Source organism: Pleuronectes platessa, chromosome 19 (genome assembly GCF_947347685.1).
Source record: "Pleuronectes platessa chromosome 19, fPlePla1.1, whole genome shotgun sequence".
Classification (NCBI taxonomy): Eukaryota; Metazoa; Chordata; class Actinopteri; order Pleuronectiformes; family Pleuronectidae; genus Pleuronectes; species Pleuronectes platessa.
Window position 1 is genome coordinate 15,858,740 of NC_070644.1, and position 15,995 is coordinate 15,874,734.

General features: G+C 43.4%; 1 protein-coding gene across 2 annotated transcripts in view; it reads left to right on the forward strand.

Annotated features, from left to right (window-relative positions):
* Positions 1–15,995, forward strand: part of trabd2a (TraB domain containing 2A) — a 52,612-nt gene that overhangs the window by 22,275 nt on the left and 14,342 nt on the right. For both annotated transcript variants that reach the window (XM_053411938.1, XM_053411939.1), the window contains 2 exons: positions 977–1,123; positions 1,553–1,727. In XM_053411938.1, the coding sequence (XP_053267913.1) occupies positions 977–1,123; positions 1,553–1,727 (322 nt within the window). The remainder of the gene's footprint in view (positions 1–976; positions 1,124–1,552; positions 1,728–15,995) is intronic.

The following is a 15,995-nucleotide window of genomic DNA, read 5'->3' on the forward strand; positions in this document are numbered from 1 at the left end:
TCCACAGCTTGGACTCCAAACTGAGTCCTTTGCTCTAATAATTAGTTTAGATGGAAATGATTTACTCTGATCTGTTGTGACACCGAGGAAGTTTGAAGTGTTTTCTTTTCTTATCCTGTTTCCATGGTACATGTCATCCATGTGAGATTTTAAACTTGCTAGCAGCTATGGCTTCAGGGAATTGTGCTGTCACTCCATTGGATTGGTGGCCTCTTGAAAAAAGTGGTACAGATGACATCTCAACAACTTTTCAACAAAATGTCAGTAAATGTTTTACAGACATTCATGGTCCCGAGAGGACTCTACCTGTTTGGCCAATAGCATACATCATCGTTTGTGTTTTAGTAAAAAAGTCTCAAAGATCTGGTCAAAATGTTCAACAGCAGGAAACCAAAATACAAATCAACACGTCCTCATTGAAATGGTGATTAGATAGCATGTTAGCATTTAGCTCAAAGCACTGCTGTAAGTAAGTTCGACCTCACAGAGATGCTAGCGTGACCACTTTCCTCTTCCGCTGAGAGTTGTGCACTTGTTCCATTCTTAACAAAATGAGAGTCAGCATGGGTCTGGTGTTCATCGCAATCGTACCTGATCCCACATTCCATCCCAGAAGGGGGATGTATTTACCTTGACCATAAGCAGTCGACTCATAAAGTCACAATGTTTGTGCTGCACGTCCAAAACTTTCCACGTTTACGGGTCCATGTGTACCCCTGCGAACATGAGTGGATGAAGAAACGCCTCAACTCTTGTTTGACCTCCTCGACCTCTTGAATCACCTACATGCAACTGCCCGACTTCCTGTTTGTTGTCACTTAATGCCACAGATGTTAAGATTTAGTGGGTACACATGAGCAGTAGATCCGAATGTGTGATGCATAATACGATTGTTTTAGTGATTCCGATGTTTCGGCGTCTTCTATCGGGTTAAATGTGAACTGATCAATAACTGATCTTCACTCTGTCCTTCCAGGTGATCTTCGCCCTGAACCAGACGCTGTTGCAGCAGGAGTCCCTGAGGGCAGGAAGCCTCGAGGTTCCCTACACCACCGAGGATCTCATCAGGCACTACAACTGTGGAGATCTCAACTCCATCATCTTTAACCACGACACCTCACAGGTCAGTCCTCCTATCTCATCTTATCTTATCTTATCCTATCTTATCTTATCTTATCTTATTTCATCTTATCTTATCTTTTTCTTCCTACTTTCGCTCTAGTTAATAAGCTACGTATCATTTTGACCCCTTGACCTGTTGGAGTGTCTCGGCGACACCACCCTTGACCTTTTACCTTCACCCCTCACCCTGTGACTGACCCTCCATCCCCCACACCACCTCCTCCACCCCTGCAGCTTCTCCACACAGTTCCATATTTACTCTTCCTGCTTTTCCTTCTGCTCCTCTTCCTCTCTCCATCTTCCTCGCTCCATCTTTATTGTCCCTCCTCCTGTGTTGTCCTTTGTCCCGTAACTTTCCTTCCACATTCCTTCTTTTGACTTCTTTTAAATGTAGACAAAACAATTTTTCATTTTTCTTCCCACCCTGTAGGTCCCTAACTTCAATAACGTGACGCTGCCACCCAGCGAGCAGGTGACCGCCCAGGAAATAGACAGCTACTTCCGACAGGAGCTCATCTACAAGAGGAATGAGAGGATGGGCAAGAGGGTCAAGGCCCTGCTGGAGGACCAGCCCGATAAGAGCTTCTTCTTCGCCTTCGGCGCAGGTTGGTGTTCAACAATTAACTTTGAAGGAATAAAACGAGGCAAATAAAGATATCTCTGTGACTAAAGTGTCAACATTTACATCTTTATTAGTCTTTACTCATGCGTCCGGTCATCACAGCACCTAATAAGCTTACTTCTATCCCCACTACCGAAAGCGTCTTTGTCCGAGCAGCTTAACAAACTCATGTAGAGAAAGAGAAAAGAAAAAGACGACCAAAGGAACCGGGGCCTGAAATCAAAGCTGATTGGAGAAGTGGTGCTCACAGATAAGACGTCTTTTTCTGATCTGGAAGAATGTACAGCCCCTTTCAGATAGAGAAGAGATGAGACTAGAAAATATATATCCATGTAATACTGAAAATATACTGCATATCGTCCGCAATCCCTCTTTTTTCTTCTCGGATAAAAATCCAACTAAATCCTGGGGGACTGGTTGTTGATCACCAGCCCTTCAGTGGCTCAGCAGATAAATCTATTGATCCACACAGCTGATGGTTTTAATCAGCTTTGGGTCCAAATAAACCAGAGTTGTGTCGGAGGCTCAATAAAACCTCCACGTTATCAGTTCAGGACAGAGCAGAAACAGACGTGCGGCCTGTTGGAGCTTTAAAAAGGTCATTTTTAAACCTTCGAATTCCTCTGTAACCGACCTCATAAGTAGCAGCGATCAGATAAGAGACTTGAAACAGGAAGGATAAAGCTGATAAGAGCAGAGGAAGCTTAAAGTTGTCTCATTCGAGTGCAGAAGAGTCTGTGTGAGTCTGTGTAAGTGTGCATGTGTGTTCCTGCTGCTTGGTCGGGGGTTGTGTGGTGAAGGCTGACACACACACGTCTTTGTCCTGCAGGAGACTTGTTGGTTGGTTTGGCCTCTGGTTGTTCAGTTTAAACACTTTACACTTAATAAAGATGACAGAAGTAGTTTTAAAATGTGTGTAATATTGAGAGAAAAAAACACAGGTTTATATTCATAATCATTCTTTATTCAACAAGCTATCCTAGACCGAAAGATTATTTATTTTACAAACCAACAAAACCTCACATTTAAGAAACCCGAAACAACATATTTTTGTTTTAACTTAAAAAATAACTGAAATTATAAAAATGGACACTGTTTAATTTACTGTTAATTCAAACAAATGTTTATAAATCAGTTTGAATCGCAGTCTAAATGTTTTTAGAGCAAATCTCATCATTTTGTTCAAAAAATGTCTTATCTGACCAAAACTACGAATTGTGTCAATATTATCAGTTATTGGAAATATTTCACAGCTTAAATCAAAATGTATTTTTCATACATAACAAATCTATAGTTCTTATTTTGGGACATTTTTGACTCTTAAGTCGTCTAAGCCAATTTACTATCAGTGAAACCACAAAAGTTCCACGACATGTTCATAGTGAAGAGCAGACAACACTTTGGAAAGAATCTGTATCCACCAACATTTGATTTTCTTCATCACGGGATGTGCAGGCGGGAGAGAGAATCAAATCATAGCGACATCAGTTTCACAGTCAGAGTTTCCTCATGACGCCGTCGTCAGAAACCTTCTCGATTTCTTTGGTCAGTTTCGAAGCTGTAAAGCAACGAAACTCTGAGCGGAGCGAGAGGCCGTCACAGTCTGCTGCTCCCCGAGCTGGCAGGAAACAGCTGAGGAAAAGCAGACACACACACACACACACACACACACACACACACACACACACACACACACACACACACACACACACACACACACACACACACACACACACACACACACACACTGACACACGCACACGCACACTCACACACATGCCCTAACAAGGAGTTCATTTCACTGTGTGTCCCTGAGGAGGTACCTTTACAAGGGCTAGGTCTAAAAAGGTGTGTTCCTCAGTGTGTGTGTGAGTGTGTGTGAGCTGGTGAGTGAAAGTGATACGGCCAATCAGCCCAGGAGCACTAGTCTTAGACACACGGAGGGCAGGCTGGGTCGGCGTGTACAAGGAACGGGACGGGGCACATCGGGGGGGAAAGGGTGCAGACACACACATACACACACCTACACACACACACCTACACACACACACACACACACACACACACACACACACACACACACACACACACATTGCAGCCCCCAGGCCATACCGTAGACAGACCTGGGTAAAATGTGTCCTTAATTATCCCTGGAGGGGTCAAAGGACACAAACACACACACACATACACGCACACACACGCACACACAGATACTACAATGCTGTCCATTATGTCGGGTACACAACTTCCCTTTTACAATTAGCCATCAGACCAGTCCCATCATATTTCTTTTATAAAGTCGTCTCGATAGATGAAACACACAGTTATCGTCTATTCTGCATTTTGTGTTGTGTTTTTTCTAGTTGATTATTTATTGTACTGTCAATAACGCCAGGGACGTTTATTTTCACCGCACATTTTAACACTGCAGGAAACATTTTGGTTTCTTGAAATCCATCCAGACAGGACTACAAATATAAATCAGATTTAGAGGAATGATTGTTGTGTGTGTTTAAAAAAAAAAAATGCAACCACATATTTAACATATTTCCCTTCCTGAGTAATGATCCCATTAGCCTGCAGGGGTTGGCCTGCAGATTCCACACGGACCCAAGTGGAAAATTGTTGAGGTTACTCATTTTGCCTTCTCTAAGCTTTATTGCCACAACATGTTAACACAACAGTTTGTACATCATAATTCATTCCCTGTCAAAGTGCCTGGTTGGATGCTGATCGCACTTTGCCAAAGGAAACTCGACATGGTCCAGAGTTTTAATCATGGTTTGTGTTTGGATGTGTTGGTGGTTTATTGTTATTGGAAGCCATGTTTTAGTTTTTTTGGGGCGGAGTTTTGAAAGTACTAGCATAAGTAGTAGTAGAATATGGCAACAACTTTTAATTTGATTAAATTAATGCGGTAAACATATTTGTCAAATAAATCAGTGATATTAATGAGCATTATTTATCTTTAAATTTGAATTGCTTAAACTGTTCTTGAAAGGGGATCATTATATTAATGCTGTTCTTCATTGGTAATTTCTTGAGGTTTTGGAGAAGGTTGTTTATTCCTCCTCAGAGACTCTTAGTGATCCTCTAAGAACGCTGATGTCATGTTTCAAAGGAATTGATTGGTCAGTGGGCGGAGCTTTCATAGAGCTTGACCTTGTATCTCCAGCTGAACCTGCTCCTTAGCACATTAGCTGCTTAGCACGTAAAGGTTAGCATGATGATTTACCTCTGTACAAAGTGAACCAGCAACTCCTGCTTCGTAGTTCAGGCCCCTGAACAATCTCCTGCTGCGTTCTTCATATGTGAAAGAGAAACATCCAGTCAGAGACACACAGCCGTGCACTAGTTCCCTATGTGTCTCGTCTTGTTTATGAATCGGGGGCCGTCATAACGTCAAGAGATGTATTTCTAAAATATATATTAGCTTGATATCCTGTTATCGGACTGACTTAGAATCTCAAGACATCTACCCGGGTCAGGTTCCCAAGATATTTGTGACCGAGAGAGTTTGAGCCGATGCCAGAGCAGTAAACACATTATTCTGAAAAAAACTTATTATGACTTTAATGTCATAATAACCTCCTACAGAAAAGTACTTTCTTACCAAGTCCTGATGTATTGATTCTTTGGTTGTGTCTAAACTCATTAGAACCTGGGGCCCGTGACCAGTTCTGCATTCCAGCTCCTTTTCGCTGCTGTTTTTAAATGTTTTTTTTTTTTCAAATGCAGTCTGGTGAGAGCGGTGGCCAGGAAGGCAACAGTCAAACAAAGTGTAGTGGTCACTGGCTCGCAACTTCAAACTCCACATTCAGCCCAGATGAACCCACAGAGAACAGAGTCAGACATGAAGAGGAGATGGGGAGCGTGAGATAAGAGCTGCTTACGCACACACTCGTGATGACCACCCAGTCCATTGTTGATATTATGGATTTATTGTGAGATGATTTACAAATTCCCACAAAAAAAAACATTTCTTATTATAACCGAATGCTGGATGACCTCCAGCCTCCCTGCGCTAAGTTAAACAGAAAAGAAAAGAGGTCAGTAGGGTAACAGAGTCGTTAATCTCACATCTAAAGGGTTTTAGACTAAAAAGCCTCTGAGAGCAGTTGAGTTTCATTGATCTTTTATTTACCTGCTTATTTTGGTTAAGCAATATCACTCCAAGCTTCACATGTCGGGCCGGAGAAATGATGAGGGTCTGGACCGAGTCCAAGCAACAACACATCTGAGTGCAAGTGTAGAGTTTGAGCACAAGCAGAGCAAAACTGAGCACAATCGGGCAATTTGAGTGCAAACGCAGGGTTTAAGCGAAAGCACAACAGAATCTGAATGTAGAATCAATAAGTGCTCTTGAACTGAAAGAAGAGCCTCTTGAGCAAAGATAGGAAAAAACCCACATAGACATGGAGCATACATTCTTTCAGTGTTTGTTTACAGCACATCAACGCCGGCCCAGATTGTCCAAAGCTCTCGATTATCATTGTTTCTTCAAGTCTATTGCAACACAAATACCTCATCGATACATGTATTCTTTCACTCGGGCCTGGCAAGAAAAGTTCAGTCATTTGCGTTCTCACATACAGCCCCTAGAGAAAAATGTCCAAAGTTCGGTTCATGTTCGATTTCAGCCTCGGGCCCTCCCCTGCCTCCCCCTGCTCCGCGTATTACCGTATTGTCATGCCTCGCTATACTTTACTGCACTGTAAGTAAATACCTCCTCGAAATTTGTCTCCCCCCCCGCCACCCCATCTGTTTGTCTGAAATACCACGGCCATCACTCAGACTAAATGATGATGTTGAAAAGGAGCCCTGCGCTCAGACGGGCATATGGAAGCCGTTACTGCTCTGCTCCATAGGTACAGTAACCGAACCCAAGTACACCGTCCCAGCCCGTGTTCCCTTTGTAATCTCTGTCATACCCCTGGCCCTTTTGACTTTAATAAAATGATGTGTTTACATATCGCTGAAGGCTGAGGGCTCCGTTTCTGCCGGCTCTTACAAATTCTTCTCTTTTACCCCACACTCTCCCAGGCTCAGCTTGAACGTGTCCATGTTTCAGTCCCAGCGCCCCCCCCTCCGAGCTGCTTAGCACATCACGACTCCCCTCAACCTCTGCTCCAAAGCCACACATTTAAATATCTGTGGCGGTGTAATTGCCAGTGTGGCTGACGGGCTCTGACGGTTACTGTACGTCGACATGTTCGACTCTTTTCACAGACAATTAAGGTTTTGCCGTTGGATCCGTTGCTGTTTGGCTCGGTCGGGCCCCTGCGCCGAGGAGAATACCCCCGGGTTAGTGATCTGTGATGTGCGGCGGGTCGGCTGTAGTAAATGGACGGCTCGGCCTCGTGAGCTACGGCTCATCACTGGGGGGGGGGGGCGGGGGGGGATAGTCACTTAATATGCAGTACTTACCGAGTCCACTGCAGTTTAGTAGTCAGCGCCTTGTGGTGACTGAGCCGGTAAATACTGATTTAGACTTAATGTGTGTCAGAGGTGGTTTAATGTGAAACCACAGAAATGATCTCTGTCCACACGAGCTGAAAACGCAGTTCACGTAAACAGGAAGGAGGTGATCTACTCGGCAGTTGGTTTCCTAGTCAAAGAAAATACAAATGAGAGGAAAAGTAAAACGAAGGATTTCATGGAGGAAGAGAATATTGGCGACTGTGTTTTGGCCGATCCATAATACAACACAACCCTGGAGTTTTCTAACTAAATTGGGGCCAGCAATGTTTACTCACTTCTTAGTTTTAGGCTCTCAAAAACTCTGAGGTAGTGTAGACAGTAGTAAACATAGTAACTCAAACCAAAACGTAGTAGTACGGATGTAACCTCAGTGTTTGATTATATGTTATATGCAAATGCAAAGATCATTCTGTGTGTTGCTGGCTATTTACAATGAAAGTAGCATTCAATTAAAAACAAACTATACAAAGATTCCATGAATCTATTCCCTGGGGCATCGGAAAATATAAAAAAAGTGTTTTAAAGTGTTTAAGAAAGTGATTCAAATTCCTGGATTGGCTCCGTTGATCAGAATCCAAAATGAATGTGTTCTTTCTTGGCCCATGTCCCATCCTTCCACCAAGCTCCAAGAAAATTGGTTCAGTAGTTCTTTTGCGTAATCCTGCTAACAGACAAACGGCAGTGAAAACTTGGCGCCGGTAAGAACTGCAGAGCTGATTACGTTTATCGTCACAAAATATTGTATATGAAGGAACTCGAGCCGTGCAGCCAAACCCACAGAACTTTATTTTGAATTCCACTGCCGATCTGAGAGTCTCAACAGATTCCAAAGGAGCCGGTGCAGGAAAAAAAAAAACGCTGCACACGTCATGTGCAATATTTCTACTGAATTAAATCGTGCAGCCACAGAAAACGCTGGAGTCTCTGCCCCAGTGTAAACATCACCGCTCCAATAAAGAGTTGGAAGGAGCTCACCCAGAATATACACCCTCTGTGATGCTGTCAGACACTGTGGAATTAGAGGATTGAACCTTATTTCTCAGGAAACACAACATAGACGTCTTTTCTAAACCCTCGTGAAAGCAGTATAAATTAGGTTTTAACTACCCCTATGTGCCTAATATTTCAGTCTCAGAGCTATAGTGGGTTTACTGGTTATTCCCACTCAAACTCTGTCCAGAATCCAGAGGCCAGTCTTTACACATACCTGGCCCACGTCCCTCCGCGGTGGGTTTTCACACCGAGCAGCACTACATCCCCGCGGCCGCAGCTCGGCTTCCTCAAATCTTTTTTTTTTCCTTCTTCCCCCAGATGGTGTGAAAGTCCGAAACGTGGGCCTTTTTTTTTAACAGCACCTCACCTTCATAAACAGCCAGTTTACAACTGTTTGGGGAAGTCGCTGACATGAGTACACACATGTCACGCAGCACCATTAAAGTCCAGACCAGACCTACCACACACTTGGTCAGGATTAGAGAGGGAGGGCGGGCGGGCGAACCGTCGGCCAAACCCGGATTAAGTCCTGGTATTTGAGTTTAAATTACACTTTTAAGATATAACCTTTTTATTAAGTTGTTCTATATTTGTTAAATTACATCATGGAGGTTTAATTTGTACCACAAATCAGACTTCAACATGTCAAAAATGTTGTAGTTCAGGATTTATTAAGTCAACAGACATCAGAGACGACTCTACCGAAAGAAGATGTTAGTTTTAACACAAAGGCGGAGATAGCAGGGAGTTGTAGCACTTCAGTGAGATGGATGGGAGTTTGACTTGGTTGAGGATTTAGCAACAGCCAGCATTTATTTGTTTTAACCACGATAAAGTTATTTTGGGCCTAAAACTTCCAAATTCAATGCAGAAGTGGCCGATCAAGACATAATGGAAATAATCATGTGTGACAGTAAAGGAGCATACTGGCAAACACTGTTCTGTGATTGAAAAAATACTTTTGATTGGCCATTGCAAAAGGCGGACAATAAGTAATTAATAAGTTTGAACCTTCAAACTACATGAAATCTGAAAAATCCTTATTGCTGTTTTTCGGGCAATAAAGGAAAAGGATCAATCACATACCTGCTCAGTAAATTATCTGTATTTGTGTCTTATCAGTGACCTAAAAACTGGTTTATGCTGCTTAAACATCCATCTTTCAGCAGACGTCCGGTGCTGGTGACTGGAAGAGTGTATCTGTCAGTGTCTCCTCATTGCTTCCTCTTCATCTTCCTCCTCCTCAGAACTGCCTGTGATCTTTGTTCCATATTTATATTCCTAAAAGCCCCAAAGAAAGAAAAACTGGCCAAACATGAAAACACATTAAACCCAGTTGCATGTTAAGCTGTCGGGAGCATCTGCAACGTGTCATCGCCACAGCTCTGTCTCTTCTTAAATGAGAGGATAAACCTGTCAGCCACTCGGAGGGACTAACTGGCTGCTGAGTGAAACGCACCTAAACGTATACATTTAGGAGCACTCATCAGGTCAGAGGCCTCGGCCCCGGCCCCCCCCCCAGACGCAGCCCACGCGGCCCCGCACTTCTCTCGCGGTCACGGCAGCGAACGCCTGTCACAACAGCTTGTTGTGATTTATTGAAAGCGTTGAACTCCTCACCCCTGATCCCATTCGAACCCCGACGTATTTCCTCGTGCACCTGGAACGGGCTCTTTCTTTTTTTTTTTCGTGCCTGCCCAGGGGCTCAACTTTCATTTTGGACCAGAAATACCTCACCCCTGTATGAAAGGGAAGAGGGAAATTATATCTTTACCGAGCGGAGCAGCCCGTGCAACTATTGATGGTTCCTCAGTGGGAATTGTTATGAGGGAGCCGTCCCTTTTCATTTTCGGGGGGTTGAAACATGAAGGCGAAGCAAACCGCGCTGCCTGCAGGCGATGAAGATGTGAAGGGACAGAGGAAAACATGACTGGTGTGATTTGTGGCTTTCACTCACTCCTCCTCCTCCTCCTCCTCCTCCTCCTCCTCCTCTCTCACTGTAGGGTTGTTTAATTCGGTTTTGTTTAACCGGAGCAGACGTTCTTCTGCTGCGCTGCATGAAAGAGCCTGTGTTGTTGAGCAGGGCGTGATTCTGTGATGCCACATAGTTTAGAGTTTTATACTCAAATGAGCTTTATTTTATTTATCCGTGCATCAAACCGTGTGATGTTTATGGCCTCAGAGTTATACAGCGTAAGATTTATTTCTTTAGACTCGGGGGTTGTCTGGGTCGATGTCTGAACATATGTGGACTTACACTGCAACTTCCTTTTGTCAGTTCAAATAAATCTGTTGGCACCCAGAAATATTTTCTTGAAGTATTTTGAACGTTAAAGCATTTCCCCCCCCCCCCAAAAAAAGTCTTTGCCGTAATGAAAAGATTCAACCCAGCAGAAAATCTAAATTCAATTATTTTTAATGGTCTTTTTGATGATATCCGTATGCTTATGGCGTGTTCTTTTTAAAAAGAATTTTGAAATAAATAACTTTATTCGCCACCAAAATAAAAAGAAAGTGTGAATTCCTTTCTCTTATGCTGTAAACTCAATTTAACTCGCACTGCAATCACTGTACTGGGTTTTTGTAATCTCTGTTTTGCGTCACCGAAGCTCTGGAGCGAATTTGAGATTCCGATCGGAAAAACAAGATTTTCTCCGTTTAGGATTCGGTCGGTGCAGATTTAAAAAGTGCTCCACGTTCTGTTGTGATGCTGAAGGATTTACAGAGAAGCCGGAGACTCTCTGGAAAACTAGGCTCCCTGGTTTTATCCATAACACACCACGGTTAACTTGGGAGGAAAGAATGATTCAGGCTGAAAAGGGATTAACACATGTGTGATTGACAGAGAGAGAGAGAAAATATTGTGAATCGAGCAACAAAAAGTGGTAACAAGGTGTTTGAGGGCGACGTAGGGAGAGAGAGCACCAGCCGAGCCTGTGATTACTAACAGGCTTCTATCCTATGGATCTGCTCTTCGTTACGATCTCGACCTGAGATGATACGCAGGCCTTGGCTGGACATCGACAAGATCTCCTGCAGATTACTCAAAGTAAATGGGCACAAAATTGCACTCGGAGCCACATGTTGTTGATGGAGGAGGAAAACATCAGAGGTAAAAATGTGGAATGCTTTTTTAAAAGGGGATCAGACATCCCTTCAGCCGGTTGGAGGGCGGGTGGTGCAGGGTGCATGTGCTTTCAGAGGAAGTGGAATATGCACAGTCCAGCAGGTTGGTTGACTCCTGATAGCTGAACAAGCTGAATGATTGTAATCAGATCTTAAGTGTAAAATGGCCGCTGATGCTGTCTGCTGGAAGCCAATCTCAATTTCCTGCCTCGGTTCAGGTTTTATCTTGAAATAATTCAAGATAATGTTTCTTTAGAACTTTTTCTTTAGAGCAGCGAGTTAACTGCAACAGATCTAGTCCCACTGAACCAACTATACAACCAACATTCATTAATTTCTTGTTTTTGCTTGTGGCCCCTTTTTATGAAAGCTTTTTTCTACTGTCAATCTATGAGTTGGGAACATTTCTACCAAATATGTTTCATTTTGGCCTAGAGGTTCAAATTCATCGAGTACTTCTAAGGCATATAAACAATATAGCATAAATAATAAATTATTCAGCTTCATCTATAAAATAAAAATACATCTAATATCAAACACAAAGATTAAGATGGTGGATCAGTGATAGAAGAAACACTGGTTTTCCACAGTCGACACATTTGAACTGGGCGTGTTGATGTTACTGGTCATGTCAGCACTTGTGTGGTTTATATGGATAAACCAGCAGCCAAGCTAAGGTCAGCAGGTATCTCTCCAGTGGAACTACTTTATAAAGTCTCATTTCACTTAGTTTTATATTAAGAATTTCCTCTGAGGCCGGGGGTTCTTAAGTAAAAGGAGACGTCGCTCCGAGCTGGCAGCGCCGCCGGCTTTAGAACCGCTCGCTTTTACAGAATTCTCCAACTTTGATCACTTTTTCATACGACCACAGCGAATGAGCCGGTGTGTGTGTTCAAGCACCATAACTCCTTGGCAGAGCGAGGGAGCACCGGGAGTGTGGAGAGAGACTGTTGAAGCCTGACAGATGTAATCCTGAACACGGCTCCAAAGTGCTCGGTGCCACCGCAAAGTTTCAGTGAGGGTTTGTTTAAAAAACAAGCTCACACCACAGGCCTCTTACGAGCACGGCTTCTCCTTCATTCTCAGCATAAATTCAGAGCTCAAGTCTCCAGGAACCTCAGGCAGACACTTTCAGCAGCTTTCACACTAATGATAAACACGTGATACATGATTTATACTTTTTTTTTAAAGAGCCGGAGCGAGAATCAGTTATTTAAAATGTAGGTATATCCGTCTTTTTAATTTTCACAACGGCGAATTAAACAGAATCTTACTCCTCATATCTTCTTTGTCAAATACAACCTGTGATCAATTTGAATTAGGTGCTTTTTAAGAGGTCATTAGTTCCAAACATTTATCTGGGGCCGTGACTCTGGTCCCTAGAAACCTCGAGATGCTCCGACTCAGTAAATGAACCAAGATAAACAACCAGGTGTTGCCGTACGTGAGAAGGTAACTGATGAGGTGAGAGTGAAGACTGGCAGCTCCTCTGAGACACAGAGAACCACTGATCTTCAGATACAGCGTTTAAACAAGTTCACATCTTGTTCTCACTGAACCCTGACTATGGATTTTTTGGGAGCTGATATTCAGGAGTCAAAATGTATGTATACTAAAAGAAAAAAATTGGCAGTGATTCCTCTATTCTTTTTATCAAAACCTTGTGCAAATAAATGTAATATATGTATACAAATGCAATTTAGGCTTGGGTTTTTACAGATTAACCAGAATAACTAAATAAAAAGGAAGAATCCACATCATTTTCGTTTGGACGTGGATCATGGGGCAGATCCAGGGATTTTTTTCCCCACTTTCTTTAACTTTGCTTAAATAGGGCGTGTTTTGACATTTTTGTAATTTCTCTTAGAATGATTCATGGATCATGGTTTGATTTTCAGATCCAAATAAAAATCAGGATCAAGTGAGTTTAAGATCGAGGGACTGTTGGGCCTCGGCGGAGGAATGTGCTCTCCTCAGTGCCCTCCTAGTCCAATCTGTAAAATAAAAGCTACACTGAAACCTCTATGAATGGTTCATATCGACCGATACCATCCGCAAGCAGATAACTCAGTTGGCCTCTAGCTCAGACGTTTGCGTTCTGGTTCCTTTGCTTCTTTGGTTTAACTCTGTAGACCAGACATTCAGAAAATAAAATGGTTGGAAAACCTCCATGCCAAACTGAGATACCACCTCAGGCAGCCTCGGCTCGGCTCCCGCTCCCGTGGAACAGACTTTACATGGGCACTGTGTCAAGATGGAGTCTCAATACAGAAGTGTTTTACACCGAAGGACCTGACAGGAGGCTCTTATCCTCGGCTATCATCGTCTGGCATCTGATGACTTAACATTCCTGTGTTGTTTTGATGCCCTATCCCTCCGTCTCTATTCCTGTTTTTCTTTCCACGTGAAATTTGCATCTGCTTGTCTCTGCTTCTCGCTCGTCCCCCCCCCCATGTCTCGTCCTCAGCCGCCTGTGTCTCTTTTTACCGTAAAGCAAGGACCCTTGTGTTTGAACGTTGCCTCTCCCTGTGCCTGAGAGATGTTTTGGTGCCGGTTTGGGGTGTTAGCATTCTTTGGCCTGTTTGGTGGATAGGACGTGTATCCCTGCCCTGAGGCCTGTTGTGTTTCTGAGTCTTTTCAGATCCACGCAGCCTCATCACAGATGTCTCGTATCACAGCTTTCCATCACTCGTATCGTTCAATCAAAAAAAAATCACATCCTGAGGGGAGTTTTGATTTTAAAATCGTGCAGGGACATTTGTTTGGAGCAAGAAAACAGAATCGGATGATAAAAGAAAGACATTTTTTAACTTCTGAACTTGCTGAATTCTCAAATGGGCTCAACCTGATATTTTGCAGACATGTAACTGGGGGGCCCAGGGGGGGAAGCTCTGGAAAATGTCAGGAGTGGCTGACCCTCCAGAGAATGTTGAGACTTCAGTGCAGAAAGCAGCTTTCAGATCTTAGCTTCCGTCTTTTCAAGAGGTTGCCACTAACAGTGATTTGTCATGTGAAGTGTATCCTATCTTACTGTTCATCACATGGATTCAAAAACTACTTTTCATATCTCTTTGTTTACTTTGGCGATTGCCTGTATCTCAAAAAAAGAAGTAGGAATAAAGCTACTTCTGAACAAACTAAAAAAGAACCTGTAATTTACAACACACTTAATATTTGGGCAACCATGTGCTCCCTGTCATCCGGGCTTTACTGTGAAAGATGTGCATAAAAACGCAGCTTTGAAAACTTCCACGGCGTTTTGAAGGAAACTGTGAGCTCACCTCCAGAGAGCGGGCGCCGCGTCCAGTCGGCCATTAACGGCCGAGCGGTGGAAGCACTAAAACAACCTGTGGAGGTTTGGTTTGGCTCGGCCCGATGGTTTAATCCTCAAACTGGACCTGTCTGCTTCTGCGTCATTCTCTCTGTGTGTGTGTGCGTGTGTGTTTTTACATCCTCCCAGTATCCACCCTAAGTGGGATAAATCACATGTAATTTTTAACGTCTTCCATTTCTCTCTATGGCAAATAGTACAGAAGACGGGGGGGGATTTAGAAAGTGGCGGATTGGAGGTAAAATTCAATCTGCTGTTGGTTTTAGACGAGTTTCAGCCAATGACGGGGCTGGATTTGTTTGTGTATATATGTGCAGACTAATTCAACAAAAGTACTCCTCAGTTCTGGCTGCTCGAGTCCCACTTGTCCTCTGACTGTGTATGAAGAGTTTCCTCATCCTGCCGGGACCGGGGATCCAACATGACAACACGCAGTTGAAAGTAACTTCATACTAAATTGATTCCAGGCAAAAACATTTCATTTTTTGAAAGTGTTTTCTTTTTCCCCTTCCAGTGGTAAAGAACCTCGGTGCCTTCCTGGATGGATATTATATTAACATTAAGAGACTCTTAGCTCTCAACACCACAACTTGGCCACATTACACCAAGTAGGAGAGTTTTTGCTTGAGAAAACACTGCTGCTTTCTAGTAATTGAATTGTGGTGGAGATTTCTTTATATAAACACAGAGTGCTTCTGTGACTCGTTCCCATCTTGTCGCCTTCGTACATTTTTCCGGCGCATTAGAAGGATTGGGATGTCGGCCTCTTTTGGTTCATCTGCCACAGGGTTCGGTTCACGTGTCCGCGGCGCCCCGAGTTTGAATCCTAACGAAATTTGCGTGATCCCCTGACTTTTCCACCGGGGCTATTGGGTTCATGGTTTTGAGTGAAGTTTCTTGAAAGCTTATTGGATGGATTTTAATAAAATGTGGTGCAGACAAGAGTGTGGGTACACGACTCAAGCCCGGCCCAGCCTGTTTGGTCCTGACGGGTCCCGACGGGCCGGGTTCGGACACAAGTATTGTAATTATATTTCTGTCCCATTGGCTGGACTGTCTACTTGTTATTGACACTGCATGTGTCTGTGATCAGGGAAAACAAGGAATAATGTGTGTCAGAGACAAGGAAACACAAAGTCAGGGCAGCTAACGTTAACCCCGTCGGGCTCGGTTAGTTTTATCTCTGGTTCAGACAGAAAAATGCAGCCTTAGCAGCACTCGAGTTCAGAAACTCATGGTCCCTGTTGGATGAACCTTTATAACTTTGCTGCTCCTGTTATCTAGCATCATTATTCAACTGGGCAGATTTATTTATCAAGA